This window comes from Haplochromis burtoni, unplaced genomic scaffold (genome assembly GCF_018398535.1).
Source record: "Haplochromis burtoni strain Fernald_Lab_line unplaced genomic scaffold, NCSU_Asbu1 Contig_1, whole genome shotgun sequence".
NCBI lineage: Eukaryota > Metazoa > Chordata > Actinopteri > Cichliformes > Cichlidae > Haplochromis > Haplochromis burtoni.
In genome coordinates, this window is record NW_024582362.1 from 776,798 (window position 1) to 804,698 (window position 27,901).

The 27,901-nt window shown below is 42.3% G+C and overlaps 1 protein-coding gene across 16 annotated transcripts in view; it reads left to right on the forward strand.

Moving 5' to 3' along the window:
• Positions 1 to 27,901, forward strand: part of si:ch211-285f17.1 (sickle tail protein homolog) — a 126,150-nt gene that overhangs the window by 64,426 nt on the left and 33,823 nt on the right. For 12 of the 16 annotated variants that reach the window (XM_014329119.2, XM_014341433.2, XM_014329068.2 and 9 more), the window contains exon 2: positions 16,660 to 16,946. In XM_014329119.2, coding sequence (XP_014184605.1) covers positions 16,660 to 16,946 — 287 coding nt within the window. The other 4 variants (XM_042218476.1, XM_014329153.2, XM_014329194.2 and 1 more) reach the window with 4 other exon arrangements.

The following is a 27,901-nucleotide window of genomic DNA, read 5'->3' on the forward strand; positions in this document are numbered from 1 at the left end:
CTGCTTTTACCTAAAATCCAAGGCCAAGAACATTCCTCAGAGCATTTCCATTAGTTTATATAAAAGGCCGGAAGAGCTAAAAACTGTGTCTTTACACACACACACACACACACGTTCACCCACACAGCAACTCTCTCCTTGTGCCTTTTATCACCATTTTCTTAGCACTTTGTTTTGAAGTTTCCTTCCCGTCCGGGTTTCCTTTCACAAGCATGTGCATCCTTCCCCGGCAGCAGCACAACAATGCCGTGCTTCATTTCAGCTCTCCAAGATCTGAGACGACTGGAGCCAATGAGCGGCAAGGCACATGCAAAAGCCATTAGCTAGTTGATGATGGTGGTAAGCCGCAGAGGCATCACAAAAACAATCGTCCCAGAATGTACATTTTGTGTTGAAACCCGGCACGCTGCCTGTTCAGCCAGTGGAACACCAATAACGAAACAAGCCTTTGAAAAGGAGGGTTGTGCCTCACATCCCTCGTTCACATGCTGAGCAATCAATTCATATTTGGCTTTGCGTGAATTAAAGCAAAAGTTCCTAAGTATCTGCACAGTCTGACAGATGCCTGCCATGGTTGTGGAACACTTTTATTATTAGCCGCATCCCATTTGGCCTCTCAATGCTCAGCTCAGGCAGTTTGATTGAGGACTCTCTCTGGAGCTGCAGAACGACTTAATTACAGTCGCGATCTCAATCTGAATTTACTGGGAGTGCATTCATAATGCATGTCTTACTTAGTATCAGTGGCCCCAGTTAGAGCAAACCAATGATGATGTCATCATGCAGATGTGCAACCTTATGTCAACAACTGAATATCAGGGTTGTAAGGGAGGTTGACGTTCATAACGGAATAATCAGTGGATTTTTTGCATTAATTTTTTTGCAGAGTAGGAGATTTTAATGACAAATATCATGAGAAATGCCCCTCAAAATGCAACTGGGCATGCTTGTATCCAGGATCTATTTAATATATATTTCTCTAAAAATTCCATTTTACTTTATTTCACACTATTTTTAGATAAAAATAAAGGTTCGATGTAGAGAACATTTCATTTTGGAAGTCTAAAACATTTTCTGAACTTAACTAGCAAAATCGACCGTTCACTGACAGAAAGCATGTAAAACTAGGACAATAAAGTTGGCAGACTGAACCCTATTAAAAACTCATATACAGGAAAGTTCAAGCTTCCCAGAAGCTGTTCTAAGTCTCTAGAGATTTCTTCATTGATAATTGCATCCTGCAACCTAGAGCAATTTTTGGCAGTTTAGCCACTAAATGTTCCTCTATCTTCCCCAGATGGTTGTTGTGCATTTTATTGCTGGGCAGGTGGGGAACAGTGAGGTTGTCATAGCCATTTCCCCAAGAAAACAGCTGCTCAGTGCTTGTTGAGTTGCAGGGTGGGGTCACAGATCCACAACAGTGTTGCCAGTGGCTCTATATTTACATGTTCAGACTTGAAACAAAAGATCTGCACACTATTTGGCTCCAAGGAATAATGTCATTTTAAAACAGTTATACAAAAGGAACATTTGATCCAAAGAATCTTCCTCAAGAAGTGTGCAGGTCTTCCTCTTTTTTAGCAACACATTGTGTTTTTACTCAGGAACCAAAGAAAAACCCCAAACAAATGTTTGCCTGGATGTGCACATTAAACTGGGAATGCTAAACTGAGAACCGAGGGAACACAGATAAAAATAAAAAAAAAATAAAATAAAATTAATATATATATTATATATATATTATATATAATATATATATGTAGTGGCTAGTGGATCTGAGGGCAGACCACAGCGACCTCCCTGAACAGGGTCCAGTAACCATCACAGTGGCAGATATCAAGAAAGGGTCTCCAGTATGAAGAGTTGGACAGCACCAGGGCCCGACATGGTTCACGCCTACTGGCTAAAGAAGCTGACTGCACTCCACGAGCGTCTGGCAGCACAAATGAACCAGCTGCTAGTTAACGAGAGACACCCGGAATGGCTAACCGAAGGTCGGACGGTCCTGATCCCCAAGGACCCCAAGAAGGGACCGGTCCCCTCCAACTACCGACCAATAACCTGCCTCAGTACTACATGGAAGCTCCTGTCAGGCATCATATCGGCTAAGATGAACAGGCACATGGGTCAATACATGAGTGGGACACAGAAAGGGATTGGCAAGAATACCAGAGGCGCAAAACACCAGCTACTGGTAGACAGAACAGTCAGCCGAGACTGCAAGACCAGACTGACCAACCTGTGCACTGCCTGGATTGATTACAAGAAGGCCTATGACTCAATGCCCCACAGCTGGATACTGGAATGCCTAGAATTGTACAAGATCAATGGGACCCTAAGAGCCTTCATCAGGAACTCAATGGGGATGTGGCGTACAACACTAGAGGCCAACTCCAAGCCCATAGCACAAGTCACCATCAAGTGCGGGATCTACCAAGGAGATGCTCTGTCCCCACTGCTGTTCTGCATAGGCCTGAACCCCCTCAGTGAGATCATTAACAAGACTGGCTACGGATACCGACTACGGAACGGAGCAGTTGTCAGCCACCTCCTGTACATGGATGACATCAAGCTGTATGCCAAGAGTGAACGAGACATCGATTCACTGATCCACACTACCAGGCTATACAGCAATGACATTGGAATGTCGTTCGGACTGGAGAAGTGTAGTCGGATGGTAACAAAGAGAGGGAAGGTAGTCAGAACTGAGGGGATTGAACTACCAGAAGGCAACATTGCAGACATAGAGGACAGTTACAAGTACCTGGGGATCCCGCAGGCGAATGGGAACCATGAAGAGGCCGCTAGAAAAGCTGCAACCACCAAGTACCTGCAGAGGGTCAGGCAAGTCCTGAGGAGTCAGCTGAATGGTAAGAACAAGATCCGGGCCATCAACACGTACGCCCTGCCCGTGATCAGGTACCCTGCTGGGGTAATAGGCTGGCCAAAGGAGGAGATAGAAGCCACTGACATAAAGACAAGAAAGCTCCTTACCATGCATGGAGGGTTTCACCCCAAGTCCAGCACCCTGAGGCTGTACGCTAAGCGGAAGGAAGGGGGCCGGGGACTGGTGAGTGTCAGCACCACAGTCCAGGATGAGACAACGAACATCCAAGAATACATTGGGAAGATGGCCCCAACTGACCGAGTGCTCAGTGAATACCTCAGGCAGCAGAAACCCAAGAAAGAGGAGGGAGACGAGGAACCATCATGGAAGGACAGGCCCCTGCACGGTATGTACCACCGGCAGATAGAGGAGGTGGCTGATATCCAGAAATCCTACCAGTGGCTGGACAAAGCTGGACTGAAAGACAGCACAGAGGCACTAATCATGGCAGCACAAGAACAAGCTCTGAGCACAAGATCCATAGAGGCTGGGGTCTATCACACCAGGCAAGACCCCAGGTGCAGGCTGTGTAAAGATGCCCCAGAGACAATCCAGCACATAACAGCAGGGTGCAAGATGCTAGCAGGCAAGGCATACATGGAACGCCATAACCAAGTGGCCGGCATAGTGTACAGGAACATCTGTGCCGAGTATAACCTGGAAGTCCCGAGGTCAAAATGGGAGATGCCCCCAAGGGTGGTGGAGAATGACCGAGCTAAGATCCTGTGGGACTTCCAGATACAGACGGACAAAATGGTGGTGGCTAACCAACCGGACATAGTGGTGGTAGACAAACAGAAGAAGACGGCCGTAGTGATCGATGTAGCGGTTCCAAATGACAGCAATATCAGGAAGAAGGAACACGAGAAGCTGGAGAAATACCAAGGGCTCAGAGAAGAGCTCGAGAGGATGTGGAGGGTGAAGGTAACGGTGGTCCCCGTGGTAATCGGAGCACTAGGTGCGGTGACTCCCAAGCTAGGCGAGTGGCTCCAGCAGATCCCGGGAATAACATCGGAGATCTCTGTCCAGAAGAGCGCAGTCCTGGGAACAGCTAAGATACTGCGCAGGACCCTCAAGCTCCCAGGCCTCTGGTAGAGGACCCGAGCTTGAAGGATAAACCGCCCGCAGGGGCGTGCTGGGTGTATTGTGTATGTATGTATGTGTGTATGTATGTATGTATGTGTGTATGTATGTATGTATGTATGTATATATATATATATATATATATATATATATTCAGTATTACTCTCTGTCAGGCTTATGAAATTAAATGACTTAAGCTTTTGCAAATCCAGAAAATGTTGTTCTGTATTTTTGGGATTCGGAATTATGTTGTTGTAATCTCAGAATCAAAGATGTATCCGTGTCACCAGAGGAAATTTTGGACTTTGGACTCTTTGGACTATTTCGAGTACAATTTCTAAGGCGCAGCTGACAGCTGCATGCTTCACACTTGATGGCTACACTTAGAGTTCAACTTCAGCTTTTTTTCTGATGAAATCTGTCATGACGATCGGAAGGACACATACAAAAAAGAAAAAAAAATATCAACTGATCCATTTAAACATCTTTAGTGCTTTGCAATCGGTGGTCCGTGAGCCTGCAGTATGTACAGTATCACTTCCATGGGGGTTATGTGTTACACAGTATGCCCCAGTAAGCTGGATTCTGCGCTGCTTTGATCAGGGTAGAGTCCCCTCACTAATCTGCTTGAGTTCTGGATGTTTGCCCAGGACACACGTACACACATACAAACACTCTCACAAATTGTGATTAAAAAAACAGATGTGAAGTCAAGCCAAAAAGATGGAATAGTCTGAAAAAAATCAAATGGGGACAAAGTGACATAACACTCGGATAGCTGACTGCACATTTGCACGTACTTACAGTATGTGCCAGTTTAGGTTACTTAGATTTGATTTAAAGTTCACTACATAACATTATAGCACTGTGTCCATTCATCTAAGAGTACAGACTAGTCTCATGCTTTGTATTTACAGAGGCTATAACTAGGATCTAATGACGTAATGCACACCTGGGTTTTTTTAAAGTCTTTACTCACACTCAGCTGGAATAAAACTGGCATGATCTTTGATCCATATTTTAATTACAGCTGCGGGACACAGACAGGATTAGGAAGTGTAAATGCTTCTGTCATTGTTCCTTGTCTTTTTAGCAGCCGTTTAAAATCTCTTAATTGCTCTAGGCTTAACTGCAAATCTCCGTGTCCTGTATTTAAGCACTAATAAACAGGTGGGAAAAGATGTTATCTGGCTAAAGCCGATGAGCTGAAATGGAGTTATCAAATAGTGAAGCTGGAAAGGGGAATGAGAAAGAAGAAATGGGAGAAAGGAGTTAGGCAAGGAAAGAGGAAAGGGGTTCTACTTGACTGTTTGCTATGGCCCTCCCTGCATTACATCACTGAGATGCTTCGGCACTGATGACATTGTTGAGCTGAGGAGAGGGTTGGTCCTGGAGATGATGTCATTAATAACCAATCAGGGGACTTGGGGGTGGTGGATGGTGGTAGGGTCTGGCTAGCTCCTTAGGCTGAAATATAAAGATCTCTGAAAATGTCTTTTCCCCCCTCCTCAAATCATCAAGCCTTTGTGTCCGGCGCACTTTTCCTGAGGTTATTTTTAGGCCTGTGTTAAAAATAATTTATATCAGAGGCTGTTTCTGCTGCTGCCACAGAGCGAAGGAACGAACTGCAGCGGACTCTGCTGAAGAAGACAGACACGTTAATATAGCCTTAAAGGATTTAGCGTGAAACAAATTAATAGTAAATGAAGTAACTGTTTTGTGTCTGTCTTCTGGGACAGATGAGTGCCGTGCTGCACTCTTTTCTTGCTGGTGAGGCTTTTGATTCCCAGAAAAATTTGAGATACACTGTTAAGCTGCTTTTGGTGTGGCCCTTATTTACAGACTAGCTCGGATTCTCGGCCTGTTTTGGGCAGTGTCGCACATATTAAGCACCAACATATGATTAATAAAAAAGCAGTTATGATGTAAATACTAGCAATTCATTTGGAGTTGACACTTTGGCTTCCTAAGAAATCTAAATTCATACTCTGTAGCTTGAGCTTTTAGGTCTGTTTTGGTCTTTGCTGCCTCCTGAAGTGTCTCTTTAGCTGTGAAGTGCTCTGCTATGTCCACCAAGTACTTTCTAATTTTGTCAGTGTGTTGCTTGCTGCTGTAAAGGGAGCATCTAATCTGTTTATCCGAGAATTTCCCATGGAAACAGATTTGAAACAAAGCAACAGGAACGCTGAAATCCCAGAACACTAAAGTTGCTGTCTGTGAAACCAAAACAGATGGCTGAAAGTCTTAAAGCCCCTTTGTGAGTTCATCGCTAGGAGTGATAGCTTGCACGTTGTATGAAGTCATTGATCAGAGCACAGTTGAAAATCATTGGATGAGTAACCATCTTCACTTTGCCCATTGCGACTTTTTAAAGTTTTTATACTGTACAAGATGACACGATGAAGGTCACAGGCCAAAACATGTTAGTCAAGTAATAAAGCAGTTCTTTATACTAAAAGTGGAGCTTGTAGTATAAAGCTTTGACCTCTGTAGTGTCCAGTTGCTACAATCGCCTATTGTGCCAACAGTGTGAGTACTCAGGGAGTTTAATATAGTATCAAATCAGATTTAAATACAAATTACTTTCACTGTTGGGGTAAACTAATCACTGGCTGAGAAGCCTTTGCTCCCGTGACCTCATCCCAGCTTTTGCTTGTCACCACACTGTGGGAAAACTATTAAACTTTGCAGGCACTCACTTTTCTCCTGCTCTGCCATGGGAAAGCAACAGCATTTCATCATCCTGCAACCACACTACAATAAAGCTTGTGTTGTTTCTTTTCTTACTTCACCTCACAGTTGACCACCAGAACTTTTGTGATCCCATAAAGCAAAAAGAAAGTCTCCTCTTTCAACTACTGAAAATATTTACAATATGTTTTCTGTGGTAAAGCAAAAAACTATATATCTTCAAAATGACCATTTTAGTGAGGGGGGAGAATGCACTTAGCCTACAGCATTACGGTTAAATCACCCTTTGTGCATTAAGGAATTCTCTCCGTCTCAGTGGTTGGGTCTTCCAGCCTCAGTATCTTCTGTTCCAGAGAGGTTTAAGCCTGGAGTCAGTCCACCACCTGACTGAAACACATATACATACATCAATACAGGAACACACAGCCACAAACACGCAACACATGGACAGCAGGCAGCAGGTTTTACAGATAAAGTCTGGGACAGAGGCACTAGTGTTCTCTGGATCTCAGAGTGACTCCCCCTCCAACGGCCCATTTCATATACCACCAGCACCTGCATCACTTATCAGCTCGAACAGCACTCACCTCTCCAGAGTAGAAACCCTTTGCAGCTATTCAGCTTCACACAAGCTGGGACGGCACCGTGGTGCAGAGGCCAACTCACAGTGCGGAGGTTCCTGGTTTGGATCTCCTGGCTAGCTGTGGGTGCTCTGTGTGGAGTTTGCATGTTCTCCCAGGGGCTCTCTGGCTTTCCTTCAGGTGCTTCGTCCTAGCCTGCATGCTGTACGGCACTCCGCAAGTGCAGTTAAGAAAAGGGACAGATTGCTCAAATTCAGTCAGATTAAAACTACCTTTGTAATCTGCATTTTTAAAATGTCGGTTAGAAACAACTTTTAACGCCGGTTATGCTCTGCTAGCATGAGTGAAAAACGGAGGAGAGATATGCAGGGCAGAGGGGGAAAGTGAGGAGCATACGACTGGCTGGTTGCAAAAGTCTGGGCCCTAAGCTGCTTATCAGTATGAAGAGAGTCAATTGCAGTGCAATCACTTTTTAATAAACTTGAGAGAGAGCTGGCATATTGAAAGGCGTATTTAAATGGATGCCATGTGCTCTCATTTGTTTAGGACTTTGCTGTACTCTAACTATCTTCTGTCATCTGTCTTAAAATCTGTCTGAGTCCATCTAATATATATAAATATATATACATACATATATATATATATATATATATACACATATATACACATATATATATATATGTGTGTATATATGCGTGTGTGTGTGTTCGTGCTAATATGCTTGTGTGAGCTTTTGTATGCAAAAGTCACACATGCATTTCTGCTGTGTGCACTTAATGGGTAAATGTGTTGACGTGGAAAACTTGCCAAAACAGATAAGAGATACCTTATCACCAAGCACACAGTGTGAGAGAGGCCTGACAATTTGACTTTTTATCACTTCATGCATTTAAACTTGCTGCATCACTTATGACTTATGAACACTCTGTAGGCAGACTGGGCATATGTGGCGAAGTTATCATGAGATGCCCAGAATTCAGCAGAGAAATGACATCTCTCTGTGTCAGGAGGAAAATCAGCAATGTAAGATTTTCATGGAAAAGCTGATAAAGAATAAAATTCACATGCAATGAAAGGGCATGGAAAGTGGCGTAAGTTCCTTGCCAGTGAGGTATAGCTATGTCAAAACATATTGAAACCCAGAGATCGAATCTGTGCTGCTTTTCGGATGATACCGAACTCCAGTCACAATTGGTAGGGTATTAAACAGATGAGTCACGCTGGGGATCGGTTGCCGTTCAATTAACTGCAATGAAATATTTTCTACCCCAGCGCACTCGTATCTCTTTATCCAGGAAGAGAGTTCAAGACAGGATAGTCTCCGGAGATTCGGATACAAAGGAAGGATGACTCGAGATTCAAAAGAAAAAAGTTCTCTCAGACAGGCAACAAGAGGTAGCATATACCTCCCCTCTGACTCATGGGTAGTTGTCCTCCTCCCAGTCGCAGCTGTTCTCAGCGTCTCCCCATCCCTCACCCTTGGGACGCCACCAGCCTCACCGTTGGCCCAGAGACTGTTGTCACGGGAGACAAGCAGATATCTGAGCCAGTGGCTAGGTTGACTTACACCTACTCTGGCCAGGAGTTAATGAAGTGTGCACGCTGCTGGCGTTTCCTGGCAAACATATGTGCCTACACATTTATAATTGTGCACACAGGCACTCTAACAAACACACCAGTTCATTAAGCAGCTCTTACTGTCTTAGTTAATAAATGACAAAGACAGTATTATCAAACCTGTTTCCTTGTGGATGCTTGAAAAGCTACACAAACACGCAGTCTTCTACCTGTTCTCTCCGTCTCATGCTCAGGCACATGTAGGCGCTGTCATTTTCTCCTAATCATTACTCAGCATCCCAGCCGCATGTTCAAGAGCACCCCCTGGTGTGAAGAAAATGCAGGGCATCTTAAAAGTTACCACAACATATTTAGTTAGAGAAGTTTCTTTCTTGCTTTGAAGTAGTCCAGGGCTGATGTCTGTTAGAAAGTTGTAGCAGGTGGATGTGCCCATGAATGCAGCTTGCCAGTGAACACAGTTATTAGTTTGAGCTGTCCTCTGAATGCTTTAGATGGCGTTATCTGAACTAATAGGCGTCCTCTTTCCATGGCTCTTTTCCTGGCCTTCCCTCCCCTCTTGTTTGCTTTATTAGATGGACAAGAAGTAACAAAATGTGTGTGTGTTATCAAGGATTTCATCAGGTCTCAAGTATTATTTCATTTCACAAGAAACTAAGACCATGTCCTGCTTATGTCATAGACTATGGCTCTGCTCACACCATGTACTGAGATGCGTTTTGCAGTGATCCGATCACAAATGAGCAGCTCTAAGTGTCGATGAAGAGTCTCAGTACTTCACACTTGATTTTTTAAATTTGTCTCGGGCCACATGGTATGTTTATCTGATTGCAACCAAATACTACTCAGAATTTAGATTACAAAAGAGATTACAAGCGTTTTTCAACAGCTGTCCACTTATTCGTCGGATTACCCACGATGCATGTTGATGTCAGACCTGACCTGAGTTAAATTTTATTGAAGTTGTAGTCCATTGAGATGCCATTAACTCTGCACTTCAGTTAAAGATCTGCGAGTCTCATCCGCCACTTGCGATAAGCCATTCCACTTCAAGGTAGTGTCTAAGCAGTAAAATCGGTTTGCCATGCTTCATTCAGTCCAGCTACAGCAATAAGCTTTACTTGAACGTTCTCAGCATATCCAGTTTGATAAATATGTATTTGACCATCACTTTGCAATGCTAAGCTGTCACATTCTCTGCTCTTCCATAACCGTTTTCACATCACATCCACTTTACCACACCGCTGCTACTTTTCCCAGCGCTGACAGCCACATACACACGAGACCAAATGTCTGTAACTCATATCTTTTGGCCGACTGCCTGTCAGGTTGGCAGGCCTGTCTGTTTATATGGCTTCAGCAGAGTGGAAAGTCTGGAAAGGCCAGAGTATCTGACTACGTACACTCAAATGCACACGACATCCACAGCGTCTGTATCTGTGCATACCTACGTGCATATATCTTAATTGAAAGAGAAAATTGTGATCGGGGCGCGCGCCGCGGAAGTTTGAGTATCTGCTCGTTTGAGCTGAGACAGATGTTGTGGTGGTCTTGGCTAAGAGCAATGGTCATTACTAGTGACACGGCAGCTGGGATATGCCTCATTAGGTGCGAGATAGCGATGGGAACAAGTGTGGGAGGGTTGAGGGGGAAAAAATGACAGAAAGGCAGAAAATGTAAAGAAAATAGAAAAATAACTTATATTATATTTCTAAATAGAGGAATCTATTTAGGAATTTCTTTGTAAGTTGTAATATGTTTATGTCATATGCAGTGTTTAAATCCTCCACAATGGAGTGGACTGTTTTGTATTCTTAATGGGAAGGATAGCCAGAGACATTTGGAAAACACTGCTGTTTATTTACTGTAGGGTGCAATATGACAGGCCCAGTGTCCCGTATGGACACCACAGCTATGGGTGAATGCGCTTCTGCACACAGAGGCTTTGTGGAGCACTCCTGATTTAACAAGTCACGTAAACAAAGGCAAAGGAAGAAAGAGGATTGTATTACACTAGAAGGGGGAGCAACAAAAACAACACATGCATACGATAAAATTATGGGATAAAAATTTAAGTTCTAATAAGTCATGAATTCCAGCTAGATCTCAAGATTTTCTTTCAAATATAACAGCCCGTTGTTCTCTGCAGATTGGTGTCATCCTGACCTGAAAATGATATAATCAACCCCTTGAATCAAAACAACAGCCCACTCAGCCACAGGATTTTCAAGGGAAGGTTTTTGAGTCACTTTCTTCACAGAGCCTCTCTGATTGGTGGGCAGTTTCCTTGACTCTTAAGCTACACTGGAAGTGGCGTTCCTCCTTATGGAAATAGTCTATCTGGCCCTTTCTCTGTATCAGAAAAAATTTTGCATGTGTTGATTTGCCGGACAAGTTTTCGTTTTTCTGCCTCGTATCTGTAAAAAGTGAAACAGATACCCACACAGGAAGTCAGATATCCCCTGCATGCGAATGCTTGAATGCCTGCGTTTGTGTTCATATGAGTTAGTTTCGAGAAATGTTGCAGAGCTGCATTGCAAAGGGGTTTTAGAATTCTTTGTCACTTACCTCCACGGAAACAGCTTATCTATCAGATCAGCAATCAGCGAGATTTCACTGTAGAAACTGGTTTATTTTCAGAAGGTCACCTCCAATGGCACTCGCATTAGCCCGTGACTGCAGCTTGGCAGTGTCAGTGTGCAGTTCTGGCTGTGGGTGGAGGACGGTAATGTGATAAGTGGAGGACATGGAATCAGCTGGTCTTAACAGAAAAGGTAAAAGTGATAGGAAAGCAAATGGAAAAACAAAATTTTAGTTTTTGACAATAACTATTTGGACTGTTTAATTTAATTTCCAGTACCATGTAAAAGTCTTTAGCATCCTATTTATTTCTTTTTATTTTGCTAGGAAAATGGGAAATAGTCTATAGAATGGTACAGTTTGTACTTAACAGCCTGAACTCTCTTAGACAAGCTTTCTTGTAAATTCTTTAAGTAGTCTTCAGGAATAGTTCTCCAGGCTTCTTGAAGGACATTCACAGCTCTTACTTGAATATATGGGTGCTTTTTGTCCTGTTCATTGTCAAGATGATCCCATATTGCTTCAGTAATCTTGAGGTCCATGCTTAAGGCTAGTCTAGGACTGAGAGTGTTCCAGTGTATGTTTTTGTTTCCAGGTATGCTTCTACTTCATTCGCAGTGTGTTTGGTATTACTGTCATGCTGAAAAATGAAGCCATTCTGAATCTAGATGTATTCTAGATAGCATTGCTGTCTGGTGGATCAAATCTGATGGTGCTTTTCTGCTTTGATAATTCCATCAGTTTATACAATACCTCCAAGACCACTAGTTGAAACCGCGACAGAGCCTCCACCTGCCACTTCTTTTTTTGGCCTCCTAAAATACACTTTTATGTCTGTCAGACTTGTTTTTGGTATTTGTCATCTAAAGAAATGGAAAGTGTTTTTGAGACAGGTTGCTAATAACAAAGTGCCTGAAGATGCTATTTAAATTTGGTTCTTTGCTAAGATGTCTGTCATGTGTAGACAAAACACTGGTTCAATCCTTTGGTGCCGTTTTTATGTTTGAATGATTGATAGGTCAATGTTAAGTGACTTAAAAAAATATTCCTTTCAACATGGTCAGGTACAAAGGCTGGACTGAGCATGAATGAAGAAGCAGCCAAAGTCTAAAAAATAACTTTGAAAAACCAGTCTCAGTCTTTGGGAGCAAACTGTAAAAAGATGAGGAATGGCTTTTGAACTGTGCTATCAGTACATTTAATTTAAAACCAAAAGGTTAAAACTCTAACAGGATGACATAAGGGGTAAAGTAAAATAAATAAAATCGCAAAATACATTAAAATTCAGACTTAATGTTCAGAATTTGTGCAAAAGAAGAAAAAAAAACAGAAAAAAATGAACCCAGGAGATGTTGAGGTAAAACATTTGTCTTGCCAGTGGCTGAATGAGAAGTCAGAGGAATTCATGCATGTGTGTGCAAAATTTTATATTAGGCCAACTGGCTAACAGATGACACAGCACTGTTATCCCTCACCACTAGCATGGTTAAAAATTTAAAGTGGGTCATAATCATTACACCCCGAAGGCAGTGTTTATTCAAACAAGGATTTTTTTTGTCTCTGTAATAGTCTTAATGACTTGTTAAAATGGATATTATTACAACATTAGGAGCCCGACTTACTGTAATCATATTTAAATGAGATCCTCTGTGTATGCATGGCTCAGTTCCACATGAAGGATTAACTGATATTCTAACTCTGATAAGTTTTACATAATAAAAATGCTTTCAGATACTCGACAGTGGACCAGAGCGGTTACGTGCATCACCAGTCATGTCTTTAGGGCATTTCTACATGAACCCTACTTTTATTGCACACAACAGGGCTTTGTATCTAACTGCATAGTTATGGGATAGTAATAGTAGGGGAGAGTGGGAGTGTGCACAGGGATACATTCCTCCATAAATACGTGACGGCGAAAAAGTAACTGCAGTAACAGTGGGACGGCCCTGCTCCTTGTAAGACCTGGTGTTCATGCACAAGTGCTTCGTGTTGTCTTTCAACTGAGAGGACCATCATTTAGTCAACATGGCAGCTGTGAAAGAGAGAATTACACTCTTGAGCCACTGGAGTGAGAAGCAATTGACTTGAATATCCCCTGTGACATTCTTAAAGAAGCAGGTCATTTTTTTTGGGTCTGGAAAGCTGTCAGTAAAGGAGCGCAGGATGTAATTGTTGGTTTGGAGGAGCTGCTTTAATTATGTGTTTGGTTTAGCCAAACTGACCTGGTGGTTGCTTGGGATGATGTATGTGTCATTGTCCTGACTGAGGAATTTTTCACACATGAACACTGATGTTACTGAGATGGCTAAGTTTGCAACAAAGCTAGTTTTAGTAAAGCAACTTAGTGCTCATTTTGTCATTGCCAGCCAATAAAGGCTTTTAAATAACATTTTACTGCAAAGTTAAAACAGCAGGCTGCATTGACTCACTGTTTTTCCTACTTATCTGCAGTCACACTGGATGAAAATACTTCATTTGCACATGTCTTTTCACACTTTGACTCAATGATTTCCCTGTCTACTGGCCGGCTAATTCTGACTTTTACAGTGAAGCATCTGGGCACATGGGTGGGTGAAAGCAGACAGAAAGTGGGTGGAAGAAGCCTCGTCTCCATATGTTAGACATTAGAGGTCAGCTGCCGCATGTTTGTTCGTGCGCTCGGCCTGGCAGTTTCAGTTACACGGCCCACAAGCTACGCTATTGATCCCCTCACGTCTTCTGTTAAGGTACATCAACTTTTGCCTTCCTCTCTTACATTTAGATCCGGTCACTTACATCAGCAGCTGCAAAGAAATGACATTGGATGTATGTCTTCCCTATCCCCGTGCTTTAAAAAAAAAACAACAAAAAAAAAAACCCATACACACACACGTATGAAGCCAGCGAACATATTTGCACAAAATGTTGTGTTGCTGTACAGAAGCTGAAGATCAGGAGCCAGCATGAGCTTCTGGTGTCTCCTGAGAACTTCCCAGTTGGAATCAACACTGTCTGCAGGATTGATGCTTGTCTTATTCTGTTTTGCTGATCAGATAACTCGATCACATATTAGCTCGCTGCCACAGCCTGAGAGACGTTTGGATGTGGCTCAGAAATAGGTTATGACACATTTGGATGCATGCTAGCGTCTAGTGGGCCCCTCAACAGGGACGGAGAGCTAAACAAGAGACAGCCTGCAGACAAAGTCTTGATAAAGAACAGACTCTGTCTGTGAGAGCATGCATATGTGTTTGTGTGTCACAGGCTGTTTGACACCTCTCTCAGTGTCCAGTTTTAAAAAGATTTCTTGATGCTTCTTGTCAGTATCTTCTTTTGTAGTGATCTTTATACCATTTGCTTTACACAGTCTGTGACCAATGCATGGCAGCAACAGTAGAGCTTTTAGCTCAGGGGTGAGGGTCTAGTCACTCTCTGTCCTGGAATGCAGTTGACTTTCTAAATCCCCACCAGTCTATCCTGGGGCTGTGGGGCAGGGCCTATCTCAAGCCCCCTTTTCCATGTGAGCCATGTCTGGAATCTCTAAGCAAGCAGTTGGCTGAGTCCCCCGGCCTCGCTTTTTCACGGGCACTGAGCGCGTTGATCTCAGAGCGCGATGGAAGAAGAAATTGCAGATGAAGACAGAGATTGCTCACTTGAGGAAGGTAATGAGCTTTGTGACATGAAACCAGCAAATGAATTCACATCCTTTAGAGGGTTTGAGTGTGTTTTGTCTGCTGAGTGTAATTTGGTTAGCAGTGGGGGAAACTGTGTTTGGGAGTTAAAAATAGAAATTGGAAATACATGAGAGGTCTTGCTGCTCTGAACTTGAGCAGGGTGGGGGTGTGGGTGCGCTGGTGACGGGCTCTGAGCGTGACGCACCACCGCACGATAATTATGAAAAAATTAAGCCTGCCTTTTGTGCTTAGTGATGAAAGCAGTTTTATGCTTTGCAGATCTGCAGGTTAGAGCAAAACAGACACAACTCTAGATTGAAAGAAAGGTGGAAAGGATGTAGTAGATGCTGGAAGAAAACAAGCACTTTTTTAAAAAAAATACAAATTACTCCAATAGTTAAATCTCCGAAACTAGTTTAGTCCAAACATGTCTGAGAAAAAAACAAGAAATTGCCTTTTCATCTGTGGCTCACAGCACACTTTCAAGCTTTCAAAGAAAAAGACAAGAAAAGCTGCGTTAAGCAACCCGCAAAATAGTGGCAAATCACTCGAAATTTCCTCCTTCAGCTGTTGAAGAGCTGAACTCTGTAAGAGGTCCTTTATTTTCCGTCATTACCCTCTGAAAGGTACACATTACAGCTCCAGCTACCTGTCTACAAAACAAGGCAGCAGATCAGTTGCTTTATTGCTTTCCCCCCTCTTTTCCACAGTTGAAGAACCGCCTCCTTCATTCTCTTCTCTTCTCTTCTCTTCTCTTCTCTTCTCTTCTCTTCGTGCAATGATTGATTTAAGACATCATAACAACAGTACAGGGCTGTGTTTACCTCAGTTCCACACCACATAAAATATGTGTGTTCTGCGTATTTTAACATGCGATAAAAGGGTAAAAAATGTTCCTGAAGGGACATAAAAGGTTGAAAAATGCCTGGAGGGCTGCTTGCTTTTCTTTAATTCTGTGAACACATGGAATATTTGGGAGCTCCACATGTGCAGGTAGCTCCTCTGATATTTATTTATTTATTTATTTTCATTCCTGAAAAAGTTGAAATGATTGCACCTGGCAGCTTCTGCTTACTCCCCCAGTTTCATGAGGCACTTGATGCATAAACAGATGCTCTGGATATCGTCTCCGAGTTTCTCCATTTGTGCCTCCTTCTGTTACTGGGTTTCCTTGTGTTTCGTAACGGAAAGAAACCTGAACAGCTGTTTCAATTTAGCGTTTTCATCTTCAGTGTTGTGTCTGTCACGTTCAATCCAGGATTTATTGCAGAAATTTAAAACTGCATGAATATGTAATGAAGTGTGTACCAGTGTTTGCATATGATTGTTGCTAACAGTCATTCAAATATGCATAAAATGTTTGTTCTTCATATTCACACACAGACTTTGTTATACCAAGAAGAGAGAATATTATTTATTTCCTTTTCACAAAGTTACAGATGGCTGATTTGCACTGACATGCCCTACTTTTGACTTATGGAAGAATGACATGCATGCACACACACGCTCTTGATGTCGAAACGTGAGTGCGTCACATTTGACCCCTTTTCTCTTTGTGTGTGTGTTTGTGTGTGTGTGTGTGTGTGTGTGTGTGTCCCTTCCTCAGAACAAACCAAAAGCAACCTAAAGGTAACGTCCCCAGAGGACGCTGAGCACATAAGCCGCAGACAGGCGTCCCCAAATGGGACTGCCCCTTCAAGAGGGGACGCCAAAGGCAGCCGCACAATCCCCCGAAGGCACACTTTAGGAGGAGCTCGCAGCACCAGAGAGATTCTGGCTATGCAGCCGCCAGATATGGACAAGAAGAGGGAGGCCTTTCTGGAGCATCTGAAGCAAAAATACCCCCACCATGCTTCGGCGATCATGGGTCACCAGGAAAGGCTGAGGGAACAGGTCAGTAGGCTGCAGAAAGATCATCGTGTGTTATGTTGTTCGACCAGGCGCACCTGGTTTCAACATAAAAAAATGAATAAATAAACAAAAACTAGACTTCTTGAGGTTTCAAATGCTGGGAAGATCTAGTGTCCTGGGCCAAGGTGCCAGCCACAACTTGCCCAAGTTTGAACCCCCCACAGGTAACAGTGTTATGCATTGAGCCACTATACTTTCTTTCTATACTTTCTTATCTGTGGAATAAATAAGTGCATCAACAAGCATTTCAGATCCTATTTTTTTAAAAGAAATCTTCTCTCAACCTTATTTTGAGCTAAATTCATCTGTATGGCAGGTGCTGTTGCTGATGACACACTTAACAGTTAAAGAACAAGACGTTTTCCTCTACTTCACAAACAGACAGCTTTACTGACTAAGTCTGTCTACACATACAAGGAATTGGGCTCTGTTTTTTTCATTGCTCTCAATGTACTTCACAGAATATTGAAACGGATAATCACAACATAGCATATTTATTTTAATACGAACACAGGTGCAATGCGGTGCAGAGTGAGAAGATGTTGGAATAAATTATATACATCATGACTTGACAGTAAATATTGTCAGTAATAATATAATATTTATTTGTGTACAGTGATGTATAGCTATGTACTTATCAATATAGTACATACAGTACATTTTAGCTGAACTAAAAGAAGATAATAATACTGTTTTTTAGAATTGCATTAATCAGACTGTATTTAATGTTGCGATTTAGTTCAGTTCATTACAGCACGACCATATTCAACATGATAGTGCAAGTTAGGTCACAAAGTAAATAACTAGTTTCCACAGAATTAGGTATAAGATATGAAAATGCCTTTATCCAGTCTTGGAATAGATAGTTTTCAGTTCCTTTATAAACTGCAGTTTTATCTGCACAACTCTTTCCTTGCTGTTTTGTTGCTGCAGGTTAGATGTGAAATGTGTCCAATAAATCTGCCTGTCACATTTCCCTCCCACAGCTGCTGTGGAGCAATGAGGTTGTATTTTTATGAAGGAGTTAGAGGGGGGGGGGAAAGGATCCTCCAAACCAGCGGGTCATACTTTACTGTTTTGGTATCAATTATTTAATCAACAGGTGTTAGTATTAAAATGTGCGTTTGTGTGAAATATGCCTTTCCCACTGTTATGTGGGAACTTTTAAAGGTTATAAATTCTCCTTGTGCTTCACCTTTCTGAAGTCAGTAAGGACGTAAGCACAAAGGGAGTCTCTAGGTGGACATTTGGCTCACCTGATCTGGTTTGTTTGCTCAGGGTCAGAGGAGATAAAAGATGGAGGGGAGGCTAGCTGGCTTTGTAGCCAAAACAATCGAGGTAATAGTGAGACTGGCACAAAGCCACAGGGAGCTCCAGGAAATGGCACAAGGTATTGTGAAAGAAGAAAGAATTTTGTGTGTGTGTGTGCTGTTTTCGGGCCAGCCCACATGCAAAGCGATGCCTTTTCATGAGGTGCAGTTTCAATCCGCTGCCTTGATTATTAACTCTGTAGATTTGCATATATAGCCTAATATCACTCGTCATGAATGATGGTATCGAATTTGCACAGGTTGATCAACCGGTTTGTTTGCTTTCTGAATACAGTGGGCTTGCACTGTGCACATGCATCGTTTTCTCCTTCGAATCAATCACCGATTCTCATTGGTGAGAAAAAATGGAGGGGAGGGGGTAAGTGTATATTTGGTGGTTTTATCCTGTGCACGAGTGGGGATAAAAAGGAGGACTTCTGTTGTGAAGTTTAGATAGTCAGACAGGTAAGTTCGGCTCCCGGCTGGGTGGAGTCAGAGTTGCTATAGTGACTCGTGATGTCACAGCTGGAAGGGCTCAGTTTACTTGTAGGTGCCTGTCGGAGAGAGCTGGGATCCTGGCAGTGTGAGATTTCTGTGTGTGTGTGAGTGCAGGAGCGCTCTTAATGCTGTGCAGGCTATGGACCGGAAGGTTGTTTGGAAGCATGGCTCTCTGTACGTGAAGCCCGCAGAAGAATAAGAATAAACTTTTTTTTTTTTTCTTTTAAGTACAAAGGAATACATTTATCACAACGGAGACGAGAGTCCAGTCAGAGGGGAGAAGAAGAAAAGGTAGGATACATCGGGAAATGTACTGGTTTCTTTTTTTCTAGACGTCCAGTGCCTTTTCACATGTTAGTGCGCGTGGAAGTACTACAAAGATGCATGGATTGTTGCTCTTATGAGCACACTGAAACGCCCTGGAGTTTCACTATTGCGCCAGAGGCAGCGCGCACCAGGCTGCTGTCAGGTGCTGCAAACTTCCAAGAGGCAAATGCAAAACTTGGTGCACGAGTTTTTTTTCCCCTTCTCTCCCAAGAATACAAATCGACGAAAAGTATTTAACCGCAACGACATATTTAATTGGGTCGACGCCTTGAGGTGTAAATTATCCAAAATGTGCAATCCCGTGTGCAGCATCCCCGTAATTTTGCCACTTATGTAGCTATAATTGCAAAGCAAATGATCCATTGTGAACGGACGTCTGGGGTTATACCTTAATAACGTGCTGCATCTTGCGTGATAATGATGGTGATGATGATTATATGACAGTATAGCTGTGATTGCTACGCGGCTGGTTCCTGTTGTTGTTGTTGCTGGTGAGTTGAGGTGAAGATTCATACCAGGCGTGTGAGATCTTGTGTGTCATCTTATATTTCTTTTGGCTGTGTGCTTATGCGTAAAAAGATCCGCAATTGGAGCTTGTTGAAAGTTGCTGTGTTTTCCCAAACTTTGTGGCTCGTGCTTTAATGTTTCATTTAATATTTTATGCACTAATACGAGTAGACTAAAGCTGTGGGCTTGTTTCCCTGATTAGGCTGCCAGGACAGTTCCGGTTTCTTTTTTATCTCTCAGGGTTTTGGAGAAGGTTATTTACTCAGAAAAAAATCAAGGCTGCTACTTGCCGCCTGTAAACATGCTGTTACATGGTAGTTTCTTTTGTTTTTTGATGAGCTCGTATAAAAAAAAATGTTATGGGTCATTCCGGAGTCACAGAGAGCTTACTGTCTTTATTTGTAGGTGACATGCAGTTACTCTGAAAATGTCAGGTTTTATGCCCTGTGAAGTTCTTCTCTCAGCTGCTGAAACACTGAACTGAGATGAGAGATCTGCTGGTGCTGACTGTCAGTTTGCAAAGCGTGACACCTTCAAATTGATTTTTTTTTCTTTTGGAGAGAAACTGCATATGTGTTACTCAGACATGTGGGATGGGATTCGGGCGCTGATGGGTCTTGAATACATCGTGTCCAGGATGAAGATACAAGACGCTGTCAAAAAGCAGGCAGCTTTCGAGCACCAATGCCTGGAAAATAAATTCAACGCTGATAAATGAGAAAAAGATGAGTGAAGAATGCAGTTGGCATGATCCAATTCTGGATGTCAAGAATAATGCAATAACTCACTGCTAACAGAAGCAGCAGAAAATGAAAATAATGACAAGTTTATTGAAGTGTTTGTCATTCGGTGTCCTGAGGGGTGTAATTATTCAGATTTAAAGGAAAAAATAACTGCCAGAAAATGTGTCATCTTGCCCACAACAACATTCTTGTGAAAGTGTGGGAAAAAAATAGACCTGCCACCGTTCTCACGCAGATGCAAACATGCCTACCATACAGGAAAAGCAACATCAGTGGCGATGCGTGCTTCAGAAGGAAGAAGCAGGTTTGAGTTACAAAGGCGGAGATGCTTCAAGGTCAACCAGAGGTTAGGAAGATGATATTGTGTCAGCCCGAAAAGTGATGACCCCAGTCTTTTAGGAATAATCACACAGATACCCTCACACATAGCTACAGACTGCTTGCCTTATGCTTATAAAAGGGATCCCTTGATTCTTCATTCTTCTGTGATCTTTAAATCCGCAACAAAAGCAGAAGTGTTTTAATTTCCTCTGCTCTTCATTGGGTCTGCAAAAACCTGGATTCCACCCAAGGGAGATGAGATAAGATCCCCTTGGCCTGACCGCCACCTATCCTCTCATCCCTCTCCCCCTGCCCAGGGGCTTAGACAAGCACAAACCGAGCTGCTCGACTGGTCACGAACACACACACACACACACACAATGAATTCCCTCCTTCCGCTTGTGTGCCAGTGTCTGTGTTTGATGAGCTGTGACTTGCCAGGCTCCGGGTTTCTCTCCAGAGTGGGGCGGCCATGTTAGGACAGCTGTCTGCAGCTGTGGGCATCATACAGACAGACAGACAGAAAGGTCTGCACCCCCAAGCTGTGATAATCTGTTGGCCTATGTCTTATGAGGGCACATATTTCAAGATGGGCAAATGTTTTTGGGAAGGAGATGCTCATAATGCAGTTCTCCTGCAACATGAACGGTCAGAGTGTGATCTGAACAGTTTGTTCTGTTTTATGAATTTTAATTAAAGAGAAAGTTTTTAAACAAGACTTTTTAAGGCACCCAAATATACCAAATATACAGGGTGCCATTGTCATGTTGTGTTCTGTGCAATTACCATAGGTATTGTATTTATGGCACACATGTTTGATAAAACGTGAATTAAGGGTATATGTTCACAATAATGTGTGAGTGATAGGGTAAAGTTTTCCAACCAGTCTCTGTCAGTCCACCAACCTGCGTTCACGATATTTGCACAGGGGTACAGCAGAAAGTTGCCTCACTATATATTACAACCAACAGTGAACTCTATCAGCTACCCAAACACAGGTCGCTGATGTAGTCATCCAGTCGGCCAACGCTGCAACACATGTGAAACATCATGCTATGTCTAAGCCTCTTTTTAATCCATTTGTCATGTATTGGTGTGAAGGTGGACCCGAATGCAGATTCTTTAGACCGGGGTAAATGAACAAAAATCAAGCTTTTATTCAGGTAAAGAAGAATAAATGCAATAGGCAGAAAACAACATCCATAAATTAAATGGGGAAAGACTCGCAGGCAGGCGTGCAGGAAAATAAACAGTAAGACGCAACAGTGATCTAAGACAGACCGAGGCTATAAATAAACACGTGAGGAAACCAGGGAGATGGGAAACGCCAGGGTAAGAGACGCAGCTGAAACAAATCCACAATGACGAGACAGGGGAAGCGAAACAAGATACTAAAAACAAAAAACTACCAAAATAAAAACATAAAAAATAGCAAAACTAATCCCTAAGCAAAATATTAACTGAAAACAATTCACTGATACCAAGAACTCAAGAGTAAAGACAGTGATCAAGAATAATCGATCTCAGAAGCCAATGGAGCATTAAATCATAAAGAACAATTCAAAAGTCCAAAAGGGAAAAACCCCGAGTCCAAGGCATTGCAACATTTAGGCACATACTTTTCTCTGTGTGGCCCTGCTACACTCTTGCTCCCTGAAGCCAAGGTCAGCTAGATAAAACTGGCTTCAAACATGCATAGACTCCCTGAGAGAGATGTGACCGTGATCAGAGAAAAGAGGAAAAAAACAGAAGAAGTAGCAGAACTAGTCTTGGGGGGAGTGTTGTTCCTGATTTTAAGTAATCTGCCCACACAAGAAAAGATCATTTGTCATTGTCCCTTCTGGCACAATAGTCGTGCAGTGACTGGGACATCACCATGCACACATTCAGGTGTTGCATGCTGAAATATTTAAACCCACGGATGTGTTTTCACAAGACACTCCCTGTGTTGCACCTTGCATCTGAAACCACACAATGAGTCGGTGTGTCCTGCAGGTCTGCGGCAGAACATCTGTTTTTAATTATCAAACCCTGGAAATGGCTCTGGATTGCTTTTTAATAGCATCTGCCACCTCTGCATGAAGTAACACTTTGAGAGCTGCTTTCGGTAACACAAACAAGAACCGCAAGGTTAATGACGGACAGGCACTGACCTGCCAATTAACCGGGGTCACGTGGCGGGGGGGGACGCAGCACCCCAACCGAGAGGACAAGTGGTCTAAAGAGTGGCGCCACGGCTGTGTCTAATCCCGAGTGTCGTTGGGGGTTTGGGGTGGGGGGCGGTTAAGCTGCTCTGACAGAGGGCCCTGATGGACCTGCCACTGATCACTGCTGATAATGAGTGAAGCCAGACAGAATTTTGCACACTGTCTCAAACGCAATGCCAGTGTGTTAATCAGACCAGCTAATCAGGTCTGAGCTCTTTTCAGTCTTCTCTTTAGAGCCGTATTAGCCCTTCTTAAAGTCGCACATCAGCAGTTATCTTCAGATGCATTGTTGGCTTAACGTACAGGTAGTTGCTACAAGGATCTGCAGCAGTCTGATGTATGGGACACGTTTAAGCTCACGCCCTTACATTCCTTTGTTAACACTCAGGAGCATTTCTAATACAGCAGTCAGAGCCCAAGGAGCCTTACTGCTGCTTATATTATTTCATTAACATGGCTGCCCTCTTACAAACCCTAATAACTAAGCTACAATGTTCAGGAAAGGGTGATTAATTATATTAATATTAATTAGTTGTATTCAGCAATCTTAATGGATTCCCTGATCATTTTCTAATCCACCTTTTGCTGGTTAAGATTGCTTAAAGATGAGCACAGTATCTCTGAGGGTCCTTTTTATAAGCATGCTTGACCAGTCAACTGTGCACATTCATGTACCTCTGGTATGAAATAACAACCTCTTGGTCATTTGGGTGGTATGGGGATCATTTCCATCCTTTATTGGCCCTGCTGACTTTTTGTCCAAACTTGCAAACTTTTGTCTTTAAACTTGCAGCTTTATTAAAATGGAATGTTATCCTGTCATCGCCACTATGTTGCAGAGATAACAAGCAAGGCTGCTCCTGTAGGGACTCTGTGCACAGGAGAAGGGACTCAACGCCATGCTAGCCTTATTTCACTTAGCACTGACTTCATTATTATTAACACTGTCCCTGCCAATAATGTTAAATTACAGCAGTCAGTGTTTTCATATCATATCATATCATATGTGGTCGTGCTAAAAATCAAACTTTCTGTTCTGTCTTTTTAAAATTGTATTTACATATATTCATAGAACAAAAAGGTTTCTGCGAGGTCTTGAATAATTAGAGATTCGCAAGTGTGGTAAGTTCAAAGCAGGACCCATTGATTACATCCAGCGAACTCTACAGTGCAGTTTTAATTCTTCAATATTAGTAGTAATAATATAAAAATATGGCTTGCAGTAAAGCCACTCACAAAATTTGCATCGCATCTTTTCCTTTAAAACTCCAAAGTTAGAATCATTATTATTTTAGAACAACTTTAAAATTTTAAGGTGTGCTGAAATTAAAAAAGAGGGATGTGAGGTGAAACAATCTGAATTTAAGAAACCTTAACTTTAAATGAGAAGGAATGTCGGGTAATATATTTAGTGTAATTAGATGGTACAATTAAATGTCTGCCTGTATTATTTTAAAACTTAAAAATAGTCATATTTTAGTTGCTTTAGCTTGCTTGGTGTTAAAATTGCCAAATGAGCTTGCTACTGTATACACCTGCTGGTCAACACATGAGCATTAACATCACCACTATTTGACTAACGAACGATCCACAACAACACGCCTGATGTGGAAGTTTTTTTCCCTAATATTATTTCTCCTCCCTCAAAATAAGTCTAGAAACTTTGAAACAGCCATCTGAGAACTACAAACCTTTAGTGTGCAAGCTAGCCTCCCTCCTCTATTTAGCATTGCAGATTTTTTCTTTCTTTCTTTCTTTTTTTACTTCTTTCATGCTGTAGGAAAACAAAGAAGGTAAAAGCTGCCTTTGTAGTGCTTCTCTGTTTTAAGAGGTAAAGTTGCAAGTCGAGTCGACAAGAAAATGTTCTAAAAAGAGTGTAAATTCAATCTACCCTTTATCTTGTTTACTAGTTTTCATTCTAACTTGATGCTGTAGAAAAATAAAAGGTCAAGGAAAAATGTATTTGCTAGATAAAACATTTTCGTCAGACAGACTCCTGGGCTCAGTTTCGCTTTGGGTAGAAGCCTGAGTAAATGCCAGATTCATTTACAGTGTTACGCTCAATGCAATGTTAGTTTAACACAAAGTTAAAGTAAAGGCATTACTCACTCTGAGCAATCTTAACATAATACACTTCAAATTACAAGTAAGGGCATGTATTATCTATTGAAATGGATTTTGAAAACCATCCCAACACTACAATATAAAATAAGCAATATTACTTTATATCATAAATTGTTACTGTTCTTATATATAGGCCAAGAGATTCCAAACATCATAACTAGGCAAAAGGGGCTGTTTTACCCCTTTTTTGTGCCCTTCTTTTGCAAGCCTTTGCATGCAACCCAGCATCTGGACTCCACCTTAGGCCAAAGGTATGAGCCTGACTTCAAAAGGCACACCGAGAGGATTTTTACCACTGACAGGACCAGTTCTGAGCATCTGGTTCAAACTTCATTTTGATCTCCTGCATTTATTTCCACTTGGCCCTTCTCACTGAAGATAAAGGCGATGCAGTGTTAGGTGCACAGAGGAGAGCAGTGCAGCAACACTAGTCGAAGTCAGTATAGATGCAAAGGTTCACACAGGTTTTACTGTTGCTAAACAAGATGATAAAGAAGATAGGGAACACCTGGAATGTAGAGTACTGTATAGCAGGCAAGTATGGGCAGATACTGGAATTAATAAATTAGCCGGTTTGACAGAAGTAGAGCGTGTGCTACAGATTCAGTTCTTTACCTTAGCTTTGGTTCGTGTTTATATAACCCTTCACACTATCATGCAACTCAGCCGTGCTACATTGTGTTTAGTGGGCTGTTTAACACATTGCAGTTAGTGCTAACATGACAGCCAACAAAACAAGTGTGTCATAGAGTGGAAACATGATGGTGACTTAGCACCTTAAGCTTTAATTTCCACTGCTCTCCGTTGAAGAAGAGGACTTGAATCTCACATAGCAATTGCGTAACCTCAAACACATGGGCCAGCATTTTGTGTCTATTTATTTGTGTGAATAGCTACTTTTTGGTCTCATTTGCAGCTCAGCAGTAAGACGCTGGAATTAGAAGTGGATAACAGACACTGTATGCTACGGCCAGTCCTTGGTGAGGAGGGGGAAGACAGTGAAAACTAATGTGGATCAGGCTTACTGAAAAGTTCAACCTATTAGTGATTATCTGTCTTTTTTTGTCTGTCTGTGCACACAAACACAAAGACACACCAAAAAGCTCTCCTCTGGGAGAGCGGGTATAATAAATCTTAGGTTCGGTGGAGGAGCTGTGTGGTCTTTGGTGACTTGTTAATTAGGCACGAATAGCAAAGCCATTATCAGGCTTGCTTTCATGGGAGTAGAAGGAGACTTGACACTTGACAAAATACTGTGACTTAGAACCAGAAAAAATGGCCTGTTCATGGTAATCAAAAAAGGTGAGGTGGAAGAAAATCAAATTATGCTGCCTTGTTTCTATTAGATTATACAGTGTGTGTGACATCATAGAGGATACAGGATTAAAAGTGCCCTAAAGAGAAGAAAGCCCTCTTTGTCATGTTGACCACAGAGCTACACACACACACGCATCCTCTGATGCCCAGATATACACACAGGGTGGCTTAAATTAGACCTGGAAAGTCCTTTATTTTCCCCCCAGAGAGAGAGACGCTCTGTGTTGACAGCCCAGGACGTGGATGTGGTTTTTGGCCATGAAGGAATACTCTGTTGCTTTTGTGTTATTTTGGGATGCTCCAAGGGTTGGGAACTACGAAACCTGTCTTTCTGTTGATAAAGTCATATTGAAGAGCAAGTCTGAACAGAACGTGTCTCTCCAGCCCTGTCAGCAAATATTTTGCATGTATTTGTTTGGTAAGAGAGACAAGAGGGTGAGAAAGGGAGATTTTTTTTTTTTGTATGTGCACATTTATAGATGTGTGCAAATCGTTGCATGCAAGGCTAGTACATGATCTGTCAGTCTAAGTTTAAGTCTGGGCCTGCTTTCTTATGTAACGGCTTTGAACGAGTGCAAGGCCTGAAGCACAACAAAGCTTTTTAACAAAGGAGCACAAATTGTTTTTGTAATTATCCCAACATTCAATAAAGCTTTCCCAGAAACACTGCAGCAAGGGGATCATACATATATTTTCATGGGTGTGTCCATGTGTTTATACTACTGGATAAGGGCCTGCCAAGCCCTCGAGATCCTTGGAGAAGGGTCTTATCTCCTTGAGACACAAGTGTCATCTTTCTGTCTTCAGTCGCACCCTCAGGCAGTGCGATGGAAGCTGAGATTGGGCTGAGAGTTTATGCTGAAGCTGCTGTTTTAAGATAAATGTATTTCGTTTTTTTCCTTTTTTATCTCAAAATGGAAACCTCATGGAATTTAAAGCTGTTTGCAGGAATCCGATCTTTTGCACCCCTCAGATGTTGGAATGGCCTGAAAATAAGAAATATTGAGCATCATGACTTGTGCAGATGTCCTTCACTCTCCGATACAGTCTTAGTGTTACACAAATGTAAAAAGCACACAGAAAAACAATGGCTTCCCCCTGCTGTCTGCCTGGTGTGGACTGTGTGTGTTTGTATTGTGTTGCTGGATCGTTAGGGATGTGGGAGAGTGTGTGCATTGGACTGGGCGCAGGGGGGGCATCCGCTGTGAGGTAGAACAGAAAGAGAAGGAAGCTGGACAGGGCAGTTGTACTGAGTGCTTCGAGAGCTGAAATAACACTGGAGGAAGAAACCCTGTTTCCCTTAGGCCAGGGAGTTTCCAGTCTCACATGGAAGTCACCTTCGGAAGAAGACTGTCATTTCTGAAGCATGGTAAATGCTGTCTTCACATATATTTATTTTTTAAATCTAATGTGGAACTTGATTTTTGCTTGATCATATTCATTTAGCTACATCTGTACTTTTATTCTTGTATGCAAAGTAAACGAATACGACACGAAACAACCTCGTGAAGTTGGCGTTCTCTACTTCATGACCACACATTGACGATTACATCCGATGGGTTGCGCAGAGTTGCCGTTTTTTT